This window comes from Thunnus albacares, chromosome 16 (genome assembly GCF_914725855.1).
Source record: "Thunnus albacares chromosome 16, fThuAlb1.1, whole genome shotgun sequence".
NCBI classification, from domain to species: domain Eukaryota; kingdom Metazoa; phylum Chordata; class Actinopteri; order Scombriformes; family Scombridae; genus Thunnus; species Thunnus albacares.
The window spans coordinates 6,391,934-6,419,620 of NC_058121.1; the positions used below are offsets into that span (position 1 = coordinate 6,391,934).

The 27,687-nt window shown below is 39.8% G+C and overlaps 1 protein-coding gene across 2 annotated transcripts; it reads right to left on the bottom strand.

Moving 5' to 3' along the window:
* Window positions 1-757: 757 nt before the first annotated feature.
* Window positions 758-27,687, bottom strand: LOC122999655 (kinesin-like protein KIF3C). 2 transcript variants are annotated; one of them, XM_044376753.1, is made up of 9 exons: window positions 25,564-27,687; window positions 9,037-9,138; window positions 8,762-8,884; window positions 8,494-8,502; window positions 6,295-6,413; window positions 4,745-4,861; window positions 4,383-4,491; window positions 3,283-3,428; window positions 758-1,792 (listed from the first exon to the last, which is right to left on the bottom strand). In XM_044376753.1, the coding sequence occupies exons 1-9, from the start codon at window positions 26,965-26,967 to the stop codon at window positions 1,705-1,707; spliced, it is 2,217 nt and encodes a 738-aa protein (XP_044232688.1). In that variant the 5' UTR covers window positions 26,968-27,687; the 3' UTR covers window positions 758-1,704. The 2 variants fall into 2 exon arrangements, with proteins under 2 accessions (XP_044232688.1, XP_044232689.1); XM_044376754.1 differs by lacking the exon at window positions 8,494-8,502 and having other exon boundaries at window positions 25,564-27,686.

Below are 27,687 nucleotides of genomic sequence, written 5' to 3' on the forward strand. Positions count from 1 at the left end.
TTTCTTACCACAACAGCCATTTTGAATTTATGTCATGTCCACATTGATAATATCACAGATGCCACATTTCAACATGTAGTACAAAAACGGTTATTTCTTTGAAGGTATATGGCTTCACATGTTGAGGTAACACACCTGCACTGGCTCACTATAGACACTTGGAAGCAAATGCATACTTATGTATTGAATAATGTTAGTTTTACTGTGTATTTAATACCTACTGTACTGTATGCCCAACCTGAATGTTCAAAAGTAGCTGCTGTGGGAATGAAGTCATCGTCCTGACTTCATCATCATCATTCATACTGATAGCTACGGTGGCCCTGAAAGCTCAACGCAGTGCAGTGTAAGAAAACACACGCAAAAGCACAAGCAAATAAACATCTTCATCAACTTGACAACAATAAAAATGCAGAAAAGTGAGAAAACACAACTACATACAGAAACACTGCAAGTCGCACAAAGACAACAGAGATGAGCCCCTTGAGGCAAATTTGTGATATTGGGCTATACAAATAAAATTGACTTGATTTGAGTTATAAGTTAAGTTCAGGGCTCTGCCTTTATCCAATGCATATTGATACAAATAACTAGAGCTGCATCTAATGATTATTTTCATTACTGATTAATCTGACGATTATTTTCTCGATTATTCAAATGAATCATTTGGTCTATAAAATGTCAGAAAATGGTGAAAAATGTTGATCACTGTTTCCCAAAGCCCAAGATGACGTCCTCAAATGTCTTGTTTTGTCCCCACCAACAGTCCACAACCCAAAGGTATTCAGTTTACTGTCATAGAGGACTAAATATTCACATTTGACACATTTTGTTGTCGTTTCCAAGGTCCAGAATGAACTTTCACGCTCAATTAGTATCACTGTAACTAAAATCATTTTGAAAATGGTACATGCCTAAGTATCTTTGTTTAAATAAGGTTATTTTAAGGCAGTTCTTTTAAATTAGACATTGTGAAGGGACAGATGATTGATGGGAGATAACAGGTATGATAAAGGTCTTCATTCAGGTTTCAAACTACCTCATCTGACCAACAACAGAACACTTCATATGTTATATTGTTATTTTCCACTGTTCTCAAACCCAAAAGCCCACACAGACATAAACTCTTTGAAGGAATGTACTATGAATTCATTTCTAAGCCATCTATCCCCCTTCTTTTACACAGAAAACAGACCAAACCTGGTCTGCAAAACTCCAAATACATGAAATATGTACACTGATATCTTACAGGGGATTCAAGCAGCTTTCAGCTCCACACTGGTCACAATTAGAAACACAAACAGGCAATCATACAGCCCTGTATGTACAGTACACACACACACACACACACACACACACACACACACACACACACACACACACACACACACACACACACACTGGGCAGTACTGCTCTGCAGCCAGTTGTTTGAATGTTAAAAGGATGATCCGAAGCTCTTGGTCTCATACATGCAGATAAAGTAGGGCGGTCCAATGGGTCTCATCAATATTTGTTCTACAGAGTTTATGAGGTTTGTAAAGTCCTTTAGTTTCCTGTCACGAGATCATGTTCTTGTCGTAATTTCTCAGGAGATGGTCTTGTGTGTTTCGTGTCCCAGCACCAAAAGCGGAAGAAGAAAAGACAAAGAAGAAATCTGGTAAATAAATAACAATAGAAAAAGTATTTGCTGAAGCTTCCACGTTTCACTGTGCCGCTGCAGGTGTGGCAGTGTGGCATGCTGCCAAGGAAACATTGGAAGAGGAGGAAGTGATGGATTTTGGAGTCTGGCACCTGCAAAAGAAAAGAGAAAATTAACATTAAAACATGGATAATGTAAAATCTCTGCCTTTTATATACAACTTAGACGCAGGTTAATAAGATTACCCAGCAGCACTGAGATTACAACCTGCTGAGCAATGAGAGATAAAACTAGGATCAGATTAGGACAGCCGTGAGAGGGTGTGGCTAATCCTGAATAATCCCATTTAGAAATGCACTGACTCTAAACCATTTACACCAGTCAGATACAGGATGAAGAGGAAAAGCAGCTCTTCTCTGTAGATCGACACCCCCAAACCATGACGGCTGAATTTCATTCATAATTACATGTTTTCTAAAGGGTAAAAACTAACAAAAACACTGAAACTGTTCTCATTGACTGATTTGGGAATTTTGAGGCTCATACCAATATCAATATTTGAGAGTTTAAAAAAGAATCTGAAAGCAATAAATCAGCTGACACTGCTTTTTTACACATAACATTTTCTGGCAATGATCTCTCAGATATGGTTATTAAAGAGCTAGAGATATGTAATGAGGCAGGATGTTTGACAGTCTAACAATAAAAGTCACCATTAGAAATTACAGTAACAGTAAATATAAGATGACAAATCATTTTTAAGAGTAAATTTATAAATTATAATGAGAGACATGTCATCCAGCAGCACCTCTCTCATGTTTTAAAATGTATCAAAACACTATCATTCAATCAGTCAATCACATTTTATGAGTACAGCACTTTTCATACAGGGTAGTGCAATTCAAAGTGCTTCACAGATGACTGACAAGCTGATAATAAGACAGAAATGAGGACAGAAATGGAAATTGAAATAATCTGAAAGTAATGCACACAATAAATTAAAATAATCTATTAAAAAAACAGAAAACAAAAATAGATTTAAAAATTATAATAATAATAATAATAAAATAATGACAAATAAAATAGAATGAGATGGGAACAATGTTTTTAAAACACAAATACAATAAAATAAGTGATTCAAATAAAATAAATAATGTCATTAAGAATTCTAATCAAAGCCAAGCTTAAAGTTTACATTGAAAAATATCAACATTTTCAGCTCCTCTCAGATCTTCTTTTGCCATAGCGATGGTACTTCTATGTATCAAAAAACCTCAAAAGAGGAGGAGGAGAGTATAAACCCAGTCATGACCAGAGAAAGGAGTGTGAGGTACATGTTTTTTAGCAGTGGCGTGACTCTAACTCACCAGTGTGTTCTGTGTTTCGTCTACATCAGCTGTATCATCGTTTCAAATTGGTCTTAGTCGTTTTATTTCACTTATTTTTCACAGGATTTTTGAGCTGTCTTCAGGATGTCAAATTTTATATGACTGTATGAGAAATTTCATTCATGATTTACACAACAAAGTTGTTTCCTATCTTGGCCCAAGACACTCTTGAAAAAAGAGATTTTTAATCTCAGTGAAGTTTTTCTAGTTAAATAAAGGTTAAACAAAAATGTGGGACAGCCCAAAACACTCACCAGGAGCGAGACTTGCGGACACCTCTGTCCTTGGTGGGGGAGCTGTCCAGAGAGGGACTTTGGTTCGACTCGGCCTCCGTTGATCGATCCAGAGAGGCAGTGTTTGGAGGAGTCATGTCCAGCTCCAGAAACATGATGTTCTCAGCCTACACAAACACACATACACAAAGTGAGCTGTGGTAAATAAAAGTGTATTATCTGGATCGGAATTAATGAATGCTACCTTGCTCTCTAGTGAAGGTTAATTCCATTCAATTCATTACATGGTTCATTAAAATAAAGGTGTTGCACTCACTACGTTTTGTAAAGTAAAACAAATGCGTTAGTCCCATTTTTGTTGTCAACAGTGTAAGCCCTGTTAGCCCAGCACCAGCAATTAGTTGATGAACACAGCTGAGCATTTAGCAACCATAGAGCGAAGTATTTACCTCATTTATTTACCTTTGTTAAAAGAAGAGTGAATACTGGACTTACAATCATCAGGTGGCCAGATACACAAATCAGAATGAATGCTAATGCTGCTCACTCCTTGTAGTCTTGGAAGATGGTTCTGTACATTTTTAGCATATCAAGTCTTCAGCGGAAGATCTTTTGACCCTTGAAAGACAGATGTTCAGTGGAGTATAAACACCTCAACACCCCTTTAACTTTTAAGGACTTTGTAAATTGTCACATTACTTTCTTCTATTTATTTATGGTCTTACTATAATTTAAAATACAACTCCTGCGTAGCGCTCTTTCTCACTGCACTTGTACCTGGTCAGCTACTTGAGAATATGTATTATGGCTCTTTTGAGTCACTGTCCTCTAGTGCTTGATTGTCATGCCTTGCTTGCAAGTTGCTTTGGGTAAAAGTGTTTGCCAAATGACAAAATAAATCAAGTAATATCGTTGGGACTAAGAGTGTTGAGCTTTTGCCTTGTGGTCAGAATCTCAGAGGACAGTCAGTTTCATCCTGAGATGTCAGAGCCACAAAATTGCTCAAAATTGTTACTTATTACAGCACTGGACATGAATGTTCAGCCTTTAAAGTGATGACTTGTCAACTTCCCATTCACACACACTCATGCACACACACACACACACACACACATCCCTACCCTGTATCTGGAATGAGCCCCCATCGCTATGGCAACCCTGGCGTACTGGCTGATGGGTCGTTTGTATCCAACTGCAGATGTCGGCCTTTTCTTCATCTGCAAGGATTTACTGGATAGAGGATGGGGGAGGGAAAACAAAACACCAATCAGAAATCAATGTTGAAAATGCCAAAAAGCATCGTCATGAAGCTTTAACAAAGATCTCAGCTTCTACAAAAGAAACAAGATCAGGCTTTGTGTTTCCATTTGAACACTATAAAAGTCTACTTTAAGGCTTCATTGCTTTATGAGCTGGAGGATAACAAGTAAAACAAGAGCAGCAGTGTTCCAATTGTATCTTAACATCTAAAACCCACACTGACCTTTCAGCGGGGACAAGAGGCTGGAACTTCCACTGATCCTCCTCTGGGTCGAACGTCAGTCTGTTCATGATCTTATTCTTCTCTTCTGGAGGGATGAAGTTCTCTATGATCAGATACCTGCGCGCACATAACACACATCAATGAGTACGTTTACATGCATTAGTATCCTGGTTTTAGTCTTGATCATTGGGGATATACTAAATCTGGTTATTTATATCTCTGTTCTGGTTTCTGATCGTCTGCCTTCAGGTGTGTCTTAATTCCTCAACATCTCCGTCACTCATTTCTGTATCGACTGAGTTAAACATGTTTCAAAACTTGAGGTGAAGGTATGCAAAAATGCCACCTCTAAGTCAGAAGCCAGGGCTTCAACCTGCTCTGAACGCTTCATTCGCAATGCTACCTCTACCTTTCCTCCTGATGATCAGATTGTTCACACATGCCCACAAACAACCGTCCATTCTGTAGTCTGTGTTGCTAAGGTTGTTGCAAAGGTTGTTCCACGGGTTGTTTGCGTTGCTCTATTGCATATTTCAGATCAGATTCAGGCTAGAACATATACGGATGTATTTGAGAAGTTTCAATTCCAACTAAAGAACGAGAAAAAGAACTGAGATCCGACTACTACTGCAGAAAGAGTCAGTATAAGATAATTAAGGAGTTTTTTTAAAACTGTAAATCATGCAAATATATTCCAGGAGAACCCAAGAATATAAATAAACCTGGAAATGTGTATGTTACATCCCCTTTAACTAAGTTTCTGGAGTTATGTGGTGTCTAAGCTGTGTCACTGATTGTCACTAATGTTATTTCTAATAAAGGAGACATTGCTGAATTGTTAAATTTCCTGATTAAATAAATATTTCTATATTAAAAATGAATCAAAAGACTACATGTAATGTGAAAGACGTTGCTCATAATGATGAACTATTAGAATCTTTCAGCTCATTGGTTTGGCTTTATGGACTGCAACTTTACTCTTTGTTTACACTCACATTGTTGTTTTCAGCAAAAAAAAGCCCTGAGACTCCCGCTGTACGCTACCTGCTCAAAACCAAACGACAGAATTAATGAGCTAAAGAGCCAGATAACTTACTCAGGAGTTAGTGGAGACCAAAACAGAGCTAAAAGGAGAGTGAATATACGTTGAGGGCCAGAAACACCACGCAAAATGAATGTGAATGTCACTCTGTGACTGCTGGATGTGTAAAAAAAACTACTGTTTGCTAACATGTTCAACATATAAACCTTATCAGGTGATAATATGCCAGTGCTGTGTTAACAGCTTGTTCTACTGCCCTGCAAGTGGTCAAAAAAACAGTTATCATTTAATATCTTAAATAAATAAGATTCATATTGATGTTTTGTATTTGCCATTCAACTTTACAGATTTTATATATTTTTTCAGCTTCTCTCAGTATTTGTAAAAATTAATTTCCTGTGAAGCATGTGCATATCTGATGCGAGTGTGCACCATGTTTGCTGAAGCATCAGGGCATATTTGCTTATTTTGCTAATTTTTCGGTGATTTGTTTGTTTGTTGGACTCACTTAAACTTGAGCTCTCTGGTGAGCTCGTTCTGAGTCTGCTCCAGCTCCTGTCGGCTCCTCACATGCTCATCGTTAACGTCCTGGATCTCCGCTTTGATGCACTGGAGCTTGGCATACAACTAGGAAGAGAGAGAGAGAGACAAACAGAGAGGGTGAGAAGGAGAGATGTCGCCCAGTGCAGTGCAGTCGCTCATGAACTGGTCTCCAACTAGCTGCAGCTTGGTTGCCCATAGCAACAGCAATGGAGGCACTGGTGTCTGGAGAAATGGGCAGCCAATAGGAGCACGGCAACACGGCAGCCCTCCCTCCTCTTCCCTCCTGCACTCCTGAGCTTTCACACCGTTCATTCTTTCACGCTGAGCCCAGGGCTGACTGTGCAAGCTTCACACTGTCTTTAAAGTAGGCTAATCCTGACTTTATCCCTGGTCTAGTTACCCTGAAAGATGACACTGCAGTTCAAAAGTTCATTTTCTTGCAACTTGAACTTGAACGAGCCCAGACTAAATCAAGACAAGAAAATTATGTTCTTCTATCAGCATACCAAAAATCCTCAAAATTGGATTTGTTGTTAAAAAAATAAATCTGATATTAAAGGAAATTCTATATAAACTTCTGTGCACAAACGCATTTCAAGACACAAATGTGCCCCATGACTCTTTCCTTGCATTCAGACTCTGAGCAAATTTCAGAGTCTACTATCAACATGGATGTAACTGTTCACCAAGAAATGCCTCTGAAAAGGTTAAAGCTTGATTTATAGTTGACAAAAGGGGTCAACAGCAGTCACGTCGTAGATAACTAACTTTGATTCTTAGTCCAGCCTTTGATTTCACCCTTTAATAGCACCTCCTAAACACATGTCCTTATACTGTTGGATGTCTGTGTTAAACATGGACAAAGGTCTAAAACGTGAGGTGAACATATGTAAAAAAGCTCCCTGCATGTCAGAAGCCAGAGCTTCAACCTGCTCTGTATGCTCCGTTTGCAATGTTACCTCTACTTCCTGATCACGATGATGTAAGATTGTTCATAAAGGCCCACAAACACCCATCTGTTCTCTGGTCTTGCTAAGGTTGTTCTATGTTGTTGTTCATGTTGTCTACTCGCAGGACCAGATTTTTGTGCTCAAACATGGAAAAATGTATTTGAGAAGTTTTCATTTTGAAAGAATGAGAAAAAGAAGTGAAATCCAACTACTGCCGTTACTACTACTACGTAGCCGAGGGGCAGCTTCCAGCAGCTGGCCAATCAGAACAGAGTGGGCTCATTGGGAGGGAGGCCTTAAAGAGACAGGAGTTAAACTGCCTGTTTCATTCAGAGGCTGAACTGAAGGGCTGCATAAAGAGCCGGTATAAGATAAATAGGGAGTTTTTTCAACTTTAAATCATGCAGAGATATTTCAGTAGAGCCCCAGAATAAAAATACAGACCTGTTAATGTGCATGATACGTCCCCTTTAAGACAGTGCCTCTTCCCAGGCAACATAAGTAGCCTATAAAACAGCACCAAGCTTGGCCAGAAGGTCTGTCTTAATGACAAACTCAGGGAACAACCTTTCTGACTACTGCACCACTGGCTATAACCCCTTAACGCACAACTATAAATCCAGCTTAATAAGTACTCAATGACTATTATTAATTTGACCTTCATTTTGAACATGACAGAACTGCTCATGAAATGCAATGAAATTGGAAGGGAAATCTGACTAATCTCAACACTTAACCACAAAAAATTCAGCAGAAACAAGTTTTTTTCTCAGCCAACAAGCTTGTTGACTGCCAACAAACTGACTAGGTTTCACTGTGTGAAAAGCTCCAATCTTTATTCTCTTTCTTTCAGAGTGGTGGCACCATGCAGTGGGAGAGGGGTGGATGGCACACTTGCCGATTCAGGGCATGAGGGGAGCAGAGATCAACACAGGATCATTAGTCACATTGTCATCCACACTCACACAAAGGGTTGTTTGGGGTTAGTCCTGCTGGCCGGGAAGTGCAACAAACTGGGAGGAGAGAAGTGCTGTGAGAGGCTTTTTTTTAGGGGTTTGCACGGAGGGATTTAGCAGCGAGTTACTGGGAGATCCTGAGCGGTTTGACCAGGAGGGGACAACAGATTGAGAAGGTTAGCATAGAGAGCATGAACAGGCCCAAGACAGAAAGTGATATAGAGGGACAGCAAAGAGAGGGGGAACGGCAGGACAAACCTTCAGGTACTGAGATTTAAGTGTGTGTCCGGACGGAGCATGTGTCCGAGGCAGGGGGTCATTAGGATCCAGGTCAGGGGTTCAGGGGTCAAAGGGGTAAAGAGGGATATACTCACATTAGGAACAGAAAAGGAAAGTGTATTTGTGTTTGTGCATTTAAAAGTATCTTTCCTTGTACATACGAGCATGCTTACTGTATGTGCATTTGTATGATGTTTTTCTGTATATTTGTACGTAGACGTGTGTATAGTATCTGTAAATATTTTACCTTCTTAAGTTTCTTGGTCTTGGCTTCGACTTCCTGTTGCAGAGAAGTAAAAGTCTCCCTCAGCTCCAGCGTCTCATCGTCCTGGACCATCATCTGCTGCTGAATCTCCCTCTCCCTGCGTGACTGAGAACACAAATAAAGATCTCGTTTCAGTTCAACAAACTACTTTTCAGTAGAAACCAACAGTAAAACACAACTTACTGTGCAAGTAAGAATTTACATCTGATTAGAACATTGCATTGCATTGATGAATATTTACACTCAAACATATTTACCTGCTCAGCAATCTCCTGCCTTTTCATCTCAAGCATTTTCTGCTGTTCATTGGTGTGATCTATGATGTTCTTTCCTCCGACCAGCAGCTTGCTCTCCATTGCCTAAAAAACACAAACAATACTTAGATTAATATTTATAAAGACTCTGTATCCTGTCCTTGTAAGAGTTACTGTGTCAGATATAAGCCTCGTGCTGCTGAAGAGTTGATGACCAACACCACAAACCTTTACCTGCATCAAAAAGTAATTTACATACAATTTATTTAAACCCTACAAGGTACAGATGTTACAAAAGTAATACCAACAGAATCTGACTTTTGAAGAATATAGAATATTTTGAGAAAAAAAGTTGTAATTTTATGAGACAGAAGCACTTATTTTGTGAAAAAGGTCAATCTATAATTTAATAAATAATTTAAGCACAAAATACAACATTGGTTATTACAAGATAAGAACTGTCGTGTCCATATGAGCTTTAAATGATACTGTATTGACATCAACATGGATTAACAAAAAAATATATGTTTTAAGACTGTAGCTAGCATTAATAATTGACACAATTAAGACCTTAAAATGTGAAGAGAGAACCCTTCAAGGGCACAGAATGACTTGACTTTCTGGCCACTGAAGCTCCTCGAGGTCAAACTGAGTTCATCTGGACGTTTAAGTCTTTGTGAGTGTTTGTGTGTGTTGGGCTGCTGCAGTCAGAGCAGACATTGTGCTGATGAGGCAGATGGAACTGGAAGTGGGCAGCTTAACATCGCCATGATGACACGAGGACACAACAAGCTGAGCTCGGCTGAAACTTAGCAGAGCGTCACTTCAGATGTGAATCACAGTCAATCTTAGACTGGATGCATTGTTACAAACAGCATTTCAGAAGATGAAACGATATTAATCCTTATTGTTCATGTATAAATGTGTAAGTTAGCTGAGGTCTAATAACCTATTAACAATAATTAATGGATTTTGGCTGTGTGAAATCATAAAATAACTAGAAAACTAATTATAATGAATTGTTATCAAGTGACCAGTTGAACATTTTTAAAATCCAACTGGAATAAACTGGGTTTTTGTGCATTTTTTGAGTTGAAATACCTAAAAACATACATTAAATACAAATCTTTAATGGTTTTATCAGATAAACATAGTATAAAGTATATTCTGTAGGCTGTTTGAAAATATTTCCAGTCACAGGAGCTGATTTTTACAATTTCCTCATGTTTGTTTTGTTACAGTAATGTTTGCCAGACTATTACACAGAAACAAAACAGTGACAGGATCCCAGCTGTCAATCATCTCCAGCTGCTGCCGAGCGCTGCTATCTGTAAACAACAACAAACAAGCTACAACAGTGCATGGCCACCCAACCTGCCCCTCCTTGTCCCTAAGAGCATGTCTATCTTTATGGGGGTTTAACAACAACAAAGTTTTAAACCTGCTCTCAAACTGTTCTCCTGCTGTTCTGAGAGAATGTGAGCATTTGAGGGTGTGTGAAGGCCTTTACCAGTTTTGACAGGCTCAACGGGACACGCTTCCTTTGTCACGGTTAAAGTCTTTTAGAGGAATGATAAAGCTGACGGACCGCAATGGGAAGAAGCCTGAACAAAATTCAGTGGATTTTGCTCAGTTGGAGTTTCCGAGCAAGCAGTACAGTGTCAAAACTAAAAGCATGTGACCTTGATCATACAGCAAAGAGCAAAGGAAGCACTGCTGCTCGCTCAAATCTCTTCGTCAAAAAACGATTACACTCACAAATCTGTCCCTGTTGTGCATGCACACACATAACCTTTACCTGCAGACTAATCAAATTTACTTTGCTTTTTTCTAATACTAATGATAAAATGTCCTTATTCACACATTTTCTGCATTAAAAGCAGCAACCATGACTGTACGTGGGTCACTGAAGAACAAGACTAATCAAAACCTAGTATGTGGCTGGACTGTGAATGGTCAATGTGTGAAATTGTGACCAATTTATAACAAGGATAGTCAGTGGTTGTGTCTATAATGTGAATATCCTGGATATTAAATGTTAATCTGCAATTTTGTAGTGGTCCCAGTAATATTCGCTGGTAAACTGTACTGAAGTAGCACATCACATGACATGATTAAGTTAAAAAAAAAAAAAAAAGGGTATAAATGCAGTTGCAAGAACAATACTTGCCACTAATATCTTGGGATGATGATTTGAAAAAGAACTTATTTTAATTGTAATTATAATTATTCTTATTATCTGTAAACTCGCCCTGTTCTTTCATCTGTTTCACTCTGTAGATGTCTCTTGTTTTTCACTCTGCGTTGAGTGATTTGTCAGAGTGATGGTTATTTGTGGTGCTTTAACTGTGCGCGCTCCCTCATGCCTCTATGTGCCTTTTTTCTGCCTGTTTCCTGGTTGATGATCATGGAGGCTGTGGTGGAAATTGTGAATGAAAGTTTTGACCTAACACTAAACTGATATAACAGCTACATGAGTCACATGTTTTACCTGCAAGACTCATGTTTTAATGCTGTTGTTCATCGTTTGCGATGTGAAAATGTCAGAGAAATAAAAAGCTTGCATCCTGGTATTAGTTCAGTTATAAAATCCAAACGCACTGCAGAGCATCTTGCAGGCTGCTGACAGCGCTGCCAGCCAAAGAGTCAATAGAGCCAACACTGGACGGTAGAGAGGAGACGCAGAGATGCTGGTATTTAACACCACAGCTGAGAGCATCAGAGCTCAGAGCAGGAAACACAGTCACTCTGCGTTGCTGCTGTCCTCCATCATCTCGCGCTGATTCATTTTGAAAGCAACAGCCAATGGGGAAACTCCAACTCTCAGCCAGCCAACAAATGGTGTAACTTCATCACTCACTCAGGCACTCACTCACTCATGGACAACCGCGATTATAGGGCCGGTCCAGCCAAAAAGTGACTGCACAGAACAAGATATATGATCCTGCAGTGATGCTGTACATTTCAAAACATCCACACACGTATCTCCATTGCAGAAACACAATTCATTTCTATTATTATATTACTTATTTTACAGATTACGAATATTGAGACATTTTCTATAATGAAAAAAAAAACTCAGCATAACTGAATATGTGACAGGTGTGGCAGAGAAAAGTGCAACTCGAAAACAGAGAAAATCTCTCGCACACTGTCTCGCTTACTGCTGGAATATTTATTAGTTCACAACATTTCAGTCTGTTCGACCTTCGTCAGATATACAGGCAGCATCACAATCTTCTATATATATATATATATATATACACACAGGAGCTGCCTCAGTCATCCACAGAGGACCACAGAAATTAGCCTGACTAGTGAGCACTATGAACTCATCATCAGGTTAGTCAGTGAAAAAAGCATTGAAAAGACCAGAACATAGAGAACGACACAAGGACAAAAATACCAGTAAATCTCACAATACTGTCATACATGAAATATTATACTGTGGCAACATCCATATCACCCCAAACTCTCCAGAGGGCAAAAATAGAAAATGACAAGTAAATATAAAAAGGGCAAAATTACTGATACTGATCATAAATCCTACAATGTTATGAAACATATTGCAGCAAAAAACGTATTAAACCCAATCTATCAAAAAGTCAAAAAGGAGAAAGTAAACTAAGGATGATGTGCCAATTTATGAAAAATCTTGCAATATTGTCATACAAACATTATAGCTACATCTAAGTAGCACCAAACTGTCAAAAAGTCAAAGATGTACAATGGCAAAGTATAAATAAGGACACAAATGCCATTAAAATAATGAGTATGAAGAATAATGCGGACTTTGTGGTTGTTTTTATTTCTATCTTTTAAAATGAAAATATAAAGTGCAGATTTGATTACATGTGCGTGTTAACTCTGTGAATGACTTAATAGAGAATCATTATCATTTCATGCCTCTGGTTACAGCATCTCTGGTTACCGTGGCGATTTAAGGCCACAGGAATCACTGTGATGCAATCTGTCATTATCTAGTTAATGACCGATCCGTGTCCTGAGGGCAAACGTCTAAAGTGAACATGGAGAAGCAGGAATGAGGAACGAGAGATGAGAAACAAGATAGGGAGGGAGAAAAAAAGAAAAACAGAGGAAGAAAATGTGAGAAGAAGGAGAAAAAAAGGGGCCCAAAGAAGGGCAGTCGGGGGCCATGACCATTTTGTGTTGGCCACATTCCAGTCTCAGGACTCCACACAGAAAGACAATCAGGGTTTAAACTGTGAGCAGCCTATATATTCTCTATCACTGTTCACTTGATTATATGAGTGAACACACAAACACACACAAACTCATGCAGAGAGTACAGTGGAGTCCTTCAGAGGGGATGCAGCAGGTCTTTACAGAAAGCCTCTTTGTTTTCAAGCTGTCTTTGTGTTCTGTGTGTGTCTTTGTATCCTGTCATATTCTGTCAGCTTCATTAAAGGGGTGATTCATGTCAGGGATTTTCTCTCTCATGCATCCCATGTCTCCTCCTGATAGCTAGTAGTTAGAGTCACATACAGGCTTTACACTGTAGGCTATGAATGGTCCGTGGCTTAAATGGACAACTTGACATTTTACATTTCAGATTTTTTTCTGTTTTTGGGACCATTGTGAAAAAATCCTGTAAAAATGCAGTCAATCAAGAAAATAATTGACAGATTAATGGATAATGAAAATAATCCTTAGTTGCAGCCTTAATAAAGGTTAACAAGATCCACAGTGGGTGTCACAGGGTTCATGAAACTGTGCCAAAACCCCCAATTACATCCACTACACAAATGCACCGACATCCAATTAAAATGGAACAATGTTTAAGTTTAGATGTTCAAGTTCCAAGTTGTTCACATGACAGTCGCTGTCCAATTATACTGCATGTGTCCCTCAGATATCCTAAAATCAGTTTGCTACCTTTGTGTGCAAACATTCCTGTCATATAAGGCAACATATATAATGTCTGAGTATTACGACAGCTATGTACTGCTTTATAGCTGAGAGGATAGATTCACAAATGACTGATGAAGAGTCAAATAAACAATGTTGTTCAAGTTACAAGCCTTCATCATGACTTCACAATTCCTTATTGAAATCCCGTGGTGCTATTAGCTGTAAGCTATGGCCTTGTTTGTGGCTAACTGGGTGCTAACAATTTTGAGTTACCTTTAAAGGGGACATATCGTGCACATTTTCAGGTTTATATTTATATTCTGGGGCTCTACTGGAATATCTTTGCATGATTTTCAGTTGAAATAATTCCTTATTTATCTTAAACTGGCTCTTTATGCAACCCCTCAGATCAGCCTCCATCTCAAACAGGCTGTTTTACCTCCCGTCTCTTTAAGGCACTCCTCCTGATGAGTCCCCTCTATTCTGATTGGCCCAGAGGCTACGTCAAGAAACAACAGCAATAGGATTTCACTTCTTTTTTTTCTTCTTGTTCTTGTTCTTGTTTGAAATGGAAACTACTACTGTTTACCTCATGTTATTGAACTTTGACCATGTTTAACATAGACATCTATATAAATGACAGAAAATCACAAAAAGCCTGACGTCCCTTTTAAGTTTACGGGTTTTTTTTAGCTCCAAGTTGTTCATATGACAGTCATTGTCCAATTACACTGCACATGTCCCTCAGCTATCCTAAAAACAGTTTGCTACCACTGTGTTGTCCTTGATGACTGTAACTACTGCTGTGCAGACTTTTAATCATCAAATAAATTCAGTTCAGTTAATCAATCAGAGCCAAATTTCCTCCAAGATCAGTTGAAGCTGCTATTACATGGTTATTTATATCATGTACAATAATACTGTAATTACATTATATATATTTCTGTATATATTTCCCAAGCGGCAGAGTCTGTAGCATGATGGCAAAAAAGAGAAACACCCTGGAGCTTGTAGTGTGCCAGCCTGCATATTTGTGTGTGTATGTATAATGTGCCCATAAGTGTGTGCTAAAATTCTTTTGGCTGTGACTGATCCATTTCCTGACGGGAAAGTGAGGAGAGTGGGACGAGTTGCATATTGAGCTAGCTCATCCGCACGGGCCAGCCAATCACAGTGAGGCCAGGGCCTGCTGGGAGCGACCGCGCTATAAATACGATGTGACGACAACAGGTCTCGTGTGTGCAACAGAGAGACAGAAAGCTCGCTGGGAAGAGACAGAGAAAAAGAAGAGGAAGAAAGGGGGAAACAAAAAGACAGAGACAGCAGACACTGAGCATGAACGACAAGAAAAGAGAACAAAGGTCAAGCCTTCTCTGGGAATCTGCTTCACGTCCTGGTCGATGCAAGAAGCACTTAAGGAGCCACGACTCAAAGCTTAAAATCTCATTACCATTCATTCACTGTCAGTTATCTCCTACATCTACCAAACACATGAGGGAGATACAGTGAGTGACTCGTAATCAGCAGATCACAAGAGACCAGAAACCACACATCAACCCGGAAAACATCCCTTTATCCTGCCACAACACAATTGGATATTGACATTAAGGCTTTTACTATTATGACTTGTTTTGTTGTGTATCTATTCAAATCAGGTAATACTTCCTAAAAAAAAATGTACAGATTTGCATGTGAGGGTGCTCATTTTTTAAATATACTATTTTATTCTCAGGTATTTGTAAAAAATGTATCTGCTAATGAATTTCTTTACATCATCAGTATTTGGCAGAAAGGTCACATTTGTTGAAATGTATTGATGTAAAGAAAGAAAACACCCCTACACATTTACTGAGCTTTGAAATCAGATCATCTTTATTGGGAACAAAGAGGATGCTGAGTTTGAATTTGAGGTTTTCTTTACATTTGAACATGTCAACCTACTTGTTTTCTTATCTTAACAACTTTCACCTTTTATTCAGGTATATAAAACATCTATTTTTATATTTGCTCAGGTGGAATACACATAAAACACACTGCTTAGTGTAAGTAGAATACTATTTTTGTTTGGCAGATTTAGGATTTTGTGACTAATTCTACAAGTAAAGATGAATAAAAGGTTTCTGTTTGAGAGGTCAAAACTTTGGCAACAAAAACTAATCTTTATACAAGCTATTTAAAGACCTACAAGAAAAAAAGGAATATAAAAACAGGGAACAACGTGATTCAGTTTGTGGCCTTCAGGCTGGACGTGCGTGACCTGTGCTGACATGAGTTTTTCCTTTCTCCACGCACTGTGAAAGTAGTTGAAATTGTGTCAGAAATCCCGACTCTGAGGTTTGTTTTTAACTTAATTTGTTCTTGCTGATCTTTAGCAGCTGGTATAAAAATTGTTTAATTAATTATTCATATGTTTTCATAATCATTTTGTATAATTTATGAAGTTGGAGTAGTTACATTAGCAAAATATTACGTCTCCACTCCATCCAAAATTGCTAATTCATTTCCTTGTACATATCAGAGACAGAGCAGGGTGTATTGTTTAAGAAAAGGTTACACTGATCCCATGACTGGATGTGGAGTTTGTGAACACACATATAGACATCCTGTACATACATACACACACACACACACACACACACACACACACACACACACACACTAAAACACACACAGAGTTGATTCATCAATATTTCAGTGATGCAGTCTTCCATGCTGAAAGATGGAGAGCAGTGATGAGCTCTCTTTGTTCATGAGCCTACAAACACACATATGCACGCACGTACACACACACACACACACACAGACACACGCACACACACACACACACAAAGACCTCTCTCCCCTTGTCCAGACTTTTTCCTCCTCTAATTAGACAGGAAGGCAGATACATAAACAGGAAACAGTCATTCTATCCATAAAGCTGTGCATGTATATGTGTGTACGTGTGTGTGTGTGTGTGTGTGTGTGTGTGTGTGTGTGCGTGCGTGTGCGTGTGTAAAATACATTCTGCATGCTTAAATGCATGTGTGCAGTATATTGTGGAAAGCCGATATGTACGTCTGTGTGTGTTGTGCTGATGATATCTCCCATGAGGCAATGGGCATTGTTTTTGATGCAGCATCCTCATTGGCTGAACTTCAGCTGGCAGGATGTAGGAAAAAATAACCCTTTAGGACTTTAATGCACGGGCAACATTTTGAGTCAGTGTCGGTTTCCACAAATAAAAACAGACAGAGAAGTGAAATGAGTTCAGGTTATGTGAACATTCATAATGAACATGGTCTGTGCTGATCTAGAAACTGTACATACATACTGTAATGCTTATTAGTTTTTCATCTGAAGGATTCAGTTATCATCCTGCTGCAGGAGCAAGTTTCCCTCATCTGTTTACTAGAGAGGCTGACAATGCAACATCTATGTTAGGCTTCTTACAAAAAGAATCGAAAGAATTGTAACTCAGTGTTTCCCCAAATGCAAACACTATCTGGGCAGTGTGCCGTGAAAGAGTGTTTCATTTTCAGTCTTATTTTATTAGATTCACACTCTAGAGAGCTAGTTATGATAATATCTTTTTCCTGTCCCCACAAATTAAACTTAAAATCCAACAATTTGATCCGCATTTGCATGCACTTCTGCACTGGTGATATTTTTTAAGCAGCAGCTTCACACATATAATTAAAGATGCATAAAATTGCCCTATTTACCCCACTGCTTCTCTGGGAAGTTGTGAAAAAGTATTTTTGGAAACCCAGAAAATGACTAACTGAAGTAGTAAACAAGGCAGACTGAGGGAAAGTAGAATCACAGAAATTTAACAAAGTTTTTATTGGTAAGTAATTAGTTGATACAACTCTCTAATTACTTACGAATACAAACTGCTATAAATGGGATCACCTCAGATTGCTGATACTTGCAGTAAAAGTAGAAAGACAGAGAGATATACTGAAGGAAGTCAGGATTGAGAAACAAAAAGCTTTATTTCTGCAGATTTTAACAAGATATTTAATGGTGTTCAAGTGCACTCTCGACTTGGAAATATCAGATGAGAAATCTAACCACAAGTAGGGCTGCAACTAATAATTATTCTCATTACCGGTTAATTGGTTGATTATGTTCTTGATTAATCAATTAGTTGCTTGGTCTATAAAATGTCAGAAAACAGTGAAAAATGTCAATCACTGTTTCTCAAAGCCTTGTTTAGGAATTTCAAATGTCTTGAAACCAGAAAATATTCACATTTAAGAAGCTGGAATGAGAGAATTTTAGCAATGACTCAGAACGATTAATCGATTGTTAAAATAGTTGGCGATTCGAGTAATCGACTAATCCTTTCACAAGGTCCATTTAGCTTTTGGTTATATTATATAATATTCATCTACTTCTAGAGTTTGTCCAGTTATCTATTTTCAAGGTCATGAAAGAACTCTGAACTGCAGCTTTTAAGCCAAGATGGACGTGAAGTGTTGTTTTGTTAACATCAGCATGCTAACATGCATCTTAGTTTAGTGTGTTAGCATGCTAACATTTGCTAATTGGCAATAAACAAGTACCAGGGCTGCAACGATTTAAAATTAATCACCAACCATTCAAGTCATTTTTTAAGAAAAAATGTCCATAAAAAGGGAAAGGGAGCCTTTCAATGTGAAATGGATGCTTTCTGAGGAAAAGCGCCAAGCTTGAAACATGTTGCAATCCAGAGCAGCTGCTGATAAAAGCCTTTTCTGTATTCTTCATGCCATTTAGTGCCTGAGTATTTCACTGACATACTTGGGCATTTTTTCTTAAAACCACTGGAAAATAGTGGAAACAGACTTCCCAAATTCTTGGTGTTCCAGCTTCTTAAATGTGAACGTTTTATAGTTTCTTTAGTCCTCTGTGATAGTAAACTGAGTATCTTTCGGTTGTGGACTGTTGATCAGAACTAAATAAGACCATTTTATTTGCAGACACCCTGAAAAAAGAAGTGAGGCAAAAAGAAAGACAGATCTCTAAAGTTAGGAAGAGAGACACTAAGAAGAAGGGAGACAGTTCAGTTTTGACCCAGAAATTGGAACTAAGAATAGTCCACTGGAGGGACGGACACAGCAGCCTCCTTATGAGAAGCTGCTGCTCAGCATGAAGCTCACAACAGCAGCTGCACTGATACCTGACTGTTTCATAACAGCATAAACTGGACTGAGGTCAGAGTCACTGTGTAATCTGTGATCTTTTCTAAGCATGCCTTCAGTTACGATGCTCTCGGGAAACACCTCTGAAGCTTAAGAAGGTTCGTTAGACGGATTTTACGATGATCTTAGCCTTAAGATGCTTTCAGGAAGACGATGCCCTGGGGTGTAATGGTGACAAATTATGTGACTCTGTAGACAAACTGTCCTTCAGAAACAAACGATGCAGAAAGGTTGACAGGATACACTAAATTTCCAAACTGCAACGATTGTATTGAGTCAGATGACAGTAAATCCTTGGTAAATTCATAAAAAAAAGAAAAATATCCATCCTCTTTATCACTAACCATTTGCCACTAGCTTCATGTGAACTAACAAGGCCTTTATGGTTACACAAATACGAATCAATGATACTGTAACAGCTGGATGATACATCTGAATTTTTACAGGAAACCTTATAAGCTCACATTCTTCTACTGTAAATCAATTTTCATGGTATTAAAAATGAGAAAATTTGGCTTATTATTGTCTGAAAGCAGCTGAGAGACTCTTGAATGAACAGTTTCATTTTGGCTTTTTGAGAAATCTTGGCAGACAGCCTGCATACTACATTTCCCCCACTCTTCCACAGTTATTAATGAATTAATTCTGATCATGACGTAGACAGTCAGTACTGATAAAAACCACTCAAGTGTTTCCCAGCTTTGTAAAGAGCAAAGAATCAGCACATCAGTTTGACGCAGCTGCTGCTGGCACGTCCCAGTCATCAGCTTTGCCATTTAACGGTCTGTTGTTCACAGCCAAATATGTCAATGTGGAGAAATCTTCACAGTGCATGACACGGAAGCTCAATTATACGAGCTGAGCAGAACATTTTCACACGAAACACTGACTTTGTAGAAAATTAGGGGCAGGCGGCCTCAAGGCTTGAGGCTTGAGCATGGCAGCGGTCATGATTGTGGTTGTGCTGTGCAGTTTCAACAGACAGTTTTTAAAATAACTGGTTTTCTAACTGAGTTATTGCACTCTTAATTTTCCCTTAAAATTTTGTCACACACCAAAGATAAATGATTTAAATAAAACACCACTCAGCCCTAAAACACACATTTAATATAATCTAATCTAACAGTGTGTGTTTTAGCTGGATTTATGTGCTTGTTTTTCCTGCAGCTTCTCTGTGTGAACCCGTCTCTGCTTTTTGACACATTACAGCAAAAGAGAAACGGTGAAAACAATAACATGACATGGCTACAAAGGTCACACACTTGATCTGACCCTGTGATGTTGTGAATATTTGTGCTGGTATGTTGACCTGCAGAGTCATGGAGATGTCCCACATCTACATTTACTCATGTGGTACTTCCAGCAGTGCAGACAACAGTTGCACCAACATGGAAACACAAGAATCCACAGATGGAGAGCTGTACCTTGGAGGCCAGTTAGCCAACAGCACCCTGCAGGAACACCAGCTGACCCAACGCAGCTTCACAAGGCTGGTTCCTGACCTACTTGCATTTGTATGTGTGTGTGTGTGTGTGTGAGTCAGAGGACTCAGTTTAAGTCTGATATTATCTGTAATTGGTTATTTCTGAGCTTGTTTCCACCTCCCTCTATATCCCGAGCATCTCTCTCTCTCTCTCTCAGTCTGTCTCTCTGCCTGGCAACCTCTCTGTTATTTGTCAGGAGAGGAGAGAGAAAAATGGAGGCTGCAGGTCGCTGGTAGTGATTGGTGGGCTAATATCAGTCTCAGCCTATCAGAAGAAAGCTGGGCTGGCTGATTGATCTGAGTGGAAATGCTGAAAGATCACATCAGTGATGTCATGGGAACTAATAAGACGGTTAATAATAAATGTGTTTTTGTTTACTGTAAGGCAAGACTGTCATTATAGAATACTAACACTGAAATTTGGCTGTAAACAATGTTTAATATGAAAAATATGCATCAGACTTGAGCTTTTTTTTTCACCATTTCACCCCCATCATATTCTTATGTTTGGTTAGATAACACAGCAATCCAATCCTGTACGTTTTCTAATGACAATGTTGAAGAAGTCTGCTTATAAATCTATTTAAAAACCTGCCAATTATTGGTTTGCAGAGACTCGAAATGATCTTCAACACCACTGTTTTTAAAAGAAAAGGATGGTGTTTGTGGGACTGACTCAAAATAGATAACAAGCATATCAGACTTGGTTTTGGTCTTTTCATGGAATCTGTTGAGAACTTAAACTTTAAGCTTTTGCATCTTTTAATAAACTAATGAACCAGTGTCTTGCATGGCAATCATTGTTTTGAGGGGTATGCAGGTTTCCTTCTAAAAAGACTGACGCATCAAAGGCAGGAAATTCTTCTTCTTCTTAATCATCTTCCTTCTCGGGGGAAGAGGAGAGGGGGGATTTGCTGATTCTCTGGGCTGACACCACTCAGCAGCCACCCAGTCAGCATCAAACACACAACGCCAAAGACCCTCTGAGACTGTGCTTTTTGATCACAGAAGATTTTTATACGGGTTTAGCACAAAACAGCATTAGGCCCACAGTGCTTTAGAGGACAACGTGACGGGAAGAAATATGAGAAGCCTCACACAGAAATGTCACTCAGTCTGAAGGACACGGGATCAGGGTATACTACATTAGCTCTGTCTCAGGGACTTTCCTAAACCTCATACTTGCACTGAGAAAAAAAAAAAAAGCCACATCCTAGAGATGAGCCAACATTTAGAGAACACTTACACTGCTCTTAAAACTGTAAAGTAGGTAGGTACAAATGCAGCATAAGTGCTCTATCATTTTTTTGTGTTGAGTGTATACTGCTGTGTATATTTATTCCATGAAATAAGCTGCAAATACACGACTACTGACAGTCATTTTGGTTCATGCTCTCATCAACTCCATACTTCATACAGGAGATATACATGTAAATATATATGAAACGCCCCCCGCAAACACCAGCAGTGTTGAAAAAAAATTCTTGGTGATTGATGTTTTTTCCTCATTAGGGATAGAAGATAGTGTCTTTTTAATCATTTTCAGTGACGACTGGCCAAATTATGACTATTTAATGTCACCTTGAAAGCATTGGATGAGCAACTGGTACTTTAACTAAATCTTTCAGTATTTTAGAGACACACATTTGCACTGATGTACAGGAAAAGACTACATGAAAGTTGGGTTATAAGCGATGATTCAATATTATTATTTATCGACTTTTAGTAGAATGGTATTGTGATGATATGATTGTATATCTTATTTTACAAGATTCTGTCGTGCTGTAATTAAGATTTTAGCTTGCTTTTTTATTGTTCTTAAATATCATTCTAATGCAGAGTTTTATCTGAAGTAATGCATAACTTGTGACATACAGTATATCAATATCAGAAAAATACTATTATTAACCATATCATAATATTGATCTTAATTATTTTTCCCAGCCCTACATTGTAGAAATCCATTGTAGAAAAGGGAAACATATCAATTTGTCCACTGACATCTTCAACAGACCAGCAACCAAACATCTATAACCTTTTCTCAGTTGGAAAAACTCTGTCTCTCCCTGTTATTACAATACTTTTGTTGCTATCGCCCTCTCCACCTACACAGACTGTTTATTATCACAGCCGGATGCATCAACTTCACATTTGTCCTCTGGGAGTTGTTAAACCACGCTGGTGGTTTTAGGGAAAGTGGAAACACCAAAAATCTAAAGTACAACACTTTGTTGCTTCTAAAATACACAAAAAATAATAACAGAAAAAGAGGCTAAAAGCAGGGATTTTGACCTTCATTTGTTTCTATGGGAGTGACACTGAATACATCTTTTCTCTCCTCTCATATCCTCACCTTAGGGCCTCGGGTTGTTTGCAGGGCTGCAGCTCAGTAAGCTGATCCAGTTGTGTCTCATGTTGGATGGTGCAGGCTGTATCTACAGTATTATAGACTGCAACCCCTCAGTCACTCTGCGCGGATGACTTATTGACTGGATATGCCCGTGAATCAGAGCAAGTAATTAATGCAGCTCTGACTCTGACTGTCTTTGATTGATGACTGTGTGTTGGTGTGTGTGTGAGCGGGGTGAAGAGAGAATTGACATTTTAAGCTACAGTGACCACAGTTCCCGTCTGGACATTTGAGACACCCAACCAGACTGTGCATAAAGGGCGGCAGTCACAAAAACAAACATAGTATGAAACACACTGGCTCTGGATATCTGGATGTTACAAGTCTAACATGAAGATTTAAAGGTGAACTCGACCAATTTCATCCATTCAGATTGGCTGTTGGTCATGTTGAGTAGTCGTCAGCCTGTGAAAATGGTGGTAAATGTCTTCTGAGGCTCTGGAGAAGCTTTCTAAAGCCTCAGGAAATAACTCCGATAATGTCATTAGGGTTATCTCGGCTACGGCCGTAACAGACAGTCTGTGTTACAAACTGGCTGCATGGAATTTAAAAGACACGTGCATGGATGGAATATTGAAAATATGCTGTCATGATGCATTATAGGAAATGCAGGACGCAGTCGGAGCTTCACCCATTCTCGGAAAAAAGGTCTCAGCCTCTATTGTTTCCATTTTGACCATCCTATGTCTCTTTTGAGTTCCCAAACTTCATGGAAGTGCAAAAATAAATCGCTGGAGTTTCTCTTTAAGCTACAATAATCACTGTTCCTGTCTGGAAATGGAAAACATCAAACCAGACTGTAGATAAGGGGGCACAGACAGAAAACACACATAGTACTAAACACACTGGTACTGGTTGTGGATATCAGGATGTTATCAGTCTAATCTTAAAGATCAGCAAAATCATCATTTCTATCTGTTGTGATAACATAACTAACCTGGCAACATTTTTATGACAAAGTCGAATAGGGCAGCCTGGTTGTCTAAACCACTATATTTGGAGTAAAGCCAAAAGTGAAGGCAGCTGAAATGTCAGTAATAATCCGTCACTGTACAGAAAAAGCAACAACGCACAACTGCAAGTCACAGTTGAACCGTAAAAGTCGGCCTGTGGGCTGTGATGGATGTTTACAAAAGACAATTTGGGTAGTAACTGATAGTTGTTGTAGTCGTTTCTTTTTTCTCTCTTCCAGGCAAGTTTGTTTAAAACCTGAATGTCATCAAAATTGTTCAGGGCCAATATATCAACCGGTACAGACACATCTACACTATACTAGAAAATATGTTGACTGGTAAGTAACAAGAAATCGCAGTGTAGAAAAGCCGAAGATTAGTTTTGATGTCATCCAGAAACTGTGTCTCAGGAGTCCACACTGAACCTCAAAAGTCAAGTATTAGTCAGGCTGTAACACACACACACACACATATTAAGGTGTAATTAGCCAGCCAGTGTCAGTGTCCATGATATCCTTTAATAACAGGCTCATCAGATTATCACACATGATAATCTCATGGACCTCTAAATCTGACTTACTGGACTGTGTGAATTGTATGTGTGTGTGTGTGTGTGTGTGTGTGTGTGTGTGTGTGTGTGTGTGAAAGAGAGAGAGAGAAGATAGACTGAGAGTCTGGTTCACTGACAACATAAAGCTGATTTTTTCTGCTAATAGTGAAATGCAGATTATCACCATTATTCGATGTTGTGTTGGCTCTTGATTGGCCCCAATGTAAAGTCAAAGCAGAGCATTGCTATGGTAGATTAAAAGTTCACTCTTGACTTTATAAACAATCTGACATTACAGATTGTGAAACATATTTTATGTTTATGGCTTTTATGTGTTGTAAAAACATGTTATAAGTAGTAAACAAAACAAACTCACCACAATGTCCATTAAAGGTCCAAATCTAAATGGACTTTGTGATGAGTTTGTTTTACAAAATGCTATTACCAAGGTCAAGAATGAACTTTTAATCTCAATTTCTAAATCAACATGGACCAGAAGTCCTTAAAATACTCAGAAAAAATGGAAATGTGAAAGTCTACAATTCCATGTTATACTGGGAAAAGTCCATCTGCTGAAGAAGATCATGTGATACAATCAAAAGCTCCAGAACAGCTACTAGGGCCTTGTAGTGAGATTGTTTAGACAATTACTCATTAATCTTTGTAGAGCTGCGATGATTAGTTGCTTAGATGATTCATCATTTTGAGTCATTTTTTGTGAATATTTCCTGCTTTCTTTTGTCTTCTGTGGTTATAAACTGAGTATCTTTGGGTTGTGGACTGTTGGTCAGAACAAAAGAAGATATTTGAGGATGTCATCTTGGGCTTTGGGAAACAGTCATTTCACCATTTCTGGACATTTTATAGACCAGACGACTTATCAAGAAAGTAATTGTTAGTTGCGCCCCCACATTTTTTTTTCCATGTCCTAACCTCTGATGACCTGTATGATCTCTTAATGTGAACAATGTTGTATTTTGTCTGAATAAATGAAAGACGGAAGGAAGGAAGGAACAAAGAAAAAAAGACAAATTCATGACACCAGCTCACTTAGCTCCAGGCTACTGACTGGACTCACAGGTTTGATTGCTCACCTTGTATCTGGCGGTCAGCTGCTCAGTGGCTTCCTGCTCCTTCCTCAGATCCCCCATCATCCTCTCTTTCTCCCCCAGAAGCCTCTGCTTCTCATCAGCCAACAGGGAACGATCTCCTCTGATGGCCTCCTTCTCCCTTTCCAGCCGCTGCTCTTCCTGCTTCACATACTCCTCTGCCTCCTTCTCCACCTCCTCCTCACCCTCTGTATCTTCATCCCCATCTCTCTCCCAGCCCTCGCCGTCCACCTGCTCCTTCTTCTGTTGGCTCCTCCACTTCCTGTGGTTGAGCTGGGCCCTGAGGCGAGCGATTTCCCTCTGGAATTCGCGCAGCAGGGCGTCTTTGGGGTCCTCATTGACTTTGGGCTGGTTCTGGATGTTCTTGGCTCGGTTGGCGTAGCGGAGGGTGGTGAGGGTCTCGTCGTAGTGCTGGGGCGCTGGGCCTAGAGTGGCCACCATGACAGTCTTGGCATTCCCGCCCAATGAGTCCTGCAAAAGGCGGGTAAGCTTGGAATCCCGGTATGGAACGTGGCTGCTGCGCCCGTCCGCCAACGCTGAGATCACATTCCCCAGAGCTGACAGGGAAAGGTTGATCTTAGCAGCCTCCTTCAGGCGCTCTCCCTGGACGCCTGTCTTGGCCTGACGCTCACTGCCAGCCAAGTCCACCAGGTTGAGGCGACCAACCCTGATGTGTTTCCTCCCATCTGGTCCCGGCTGGCTGCACTCCACCGTGATCAGGAACAAAGCATGGGACCTGGACGAATGTTCATTCATGTCTGTCGCACCAACTGCCCTTGCCTGGTTGCCGACGTTCATCACCTCCTCAATTTCCTTGATGCTCTTGCAGACACATGACGTGAGGTCTTGTACGTACACCCCGGTGTCGGGACTCTCCCTGAGCTCCAGGGCCCGGGCATTGCCATGGTTGGGATCCAGGAGATCCCGAACCTCCTCCCGATAGATCTCAAGGTAGGAAGCCCGCACCAGGTACTGCTTGTCAGACTGTGAGCGGGAAATGTGTGTGAAGATGTGGTCAAAGGCGTTGGGTATCACTCCTCGTTTCTCTGGGTCCATCCACGCTCCCTGCATGGTGTACGTCTTCCCTGTCCCGGTCTGCCCATATGCAAATATGGTACCATTGAACCCTGCGAGCACCGAATCTATCAGCGGCCGAACGCTCTCATCGTACAAGTCTCGCTGTTTGGAGTTTGCATCGTAAACTGCGTCGAATGTGAATGTTTTCTGGGGCTCGCTGGGTGGTGCGCGAGGGTTTCTGAGGATCACCTGTCCCAGCCGCAGGTCCATCTGTATGATGCCCCCTGCAGGCCCGTTGGACTCCTCTTTCCGGTTCAAAGGGCGGCATCGAACTACCACCTTCACTGACTCGCTGCTCTTATTCTTTGACATGACTGGCTTCTGTTTCTTGTTGTAAACCACAAAATGACAATTTAAAGATCACCAACAAAAAAAGACTGAAAACCTTTATGATGCCTTTAATCACCCTTGAATACTCGGTCAGTTTCTATGTGTCACCACTGCTTTTCTATTCATTAATAAAAAATCGGTAAGGCTTCTTGATCATATCATAAAGGAAAATAACTACAATTCCTGATAGCATAGGTTCTAACATTTAACAGTGCAAATGTTGAGATACCACTATTCCTAATGGCTAATTGCCTTTTCTTATTGTCTGTTATCTCAGCCTTCAAACAGACAGACGGTCAGCAGCTCTCACGCGTTGCATCGACGCTCCATTGCAGTCCCGCTACACGTCCAGATTCATCCGGTGAAAAAAAATTCCACAGTGCCGATGAAAGAGCCATTAAATTCAGATATTTCACTCATGTCCTCTTGGTTTTACACTCCCTGTGGATCCGCTACACACCGCTGTCCGCATCTTTCTGTCCTCCGCTCATAGATGCTCCGATGTGGATTTGCGGCTCTCGGTTCTGTGCGGAGAGAGCTCCCCTCCAGCACACACACATACTGAGATACACACTCACATACACACACAGTCATTCAACCACCACACCCCACATCACTGCGGAGTGGAACAAAGGATCATGGGAAATGGAGTTTCGTCTCACCGGTGAGTTGATCCTTGTCCAAGGCTGCCACCATCTCGTC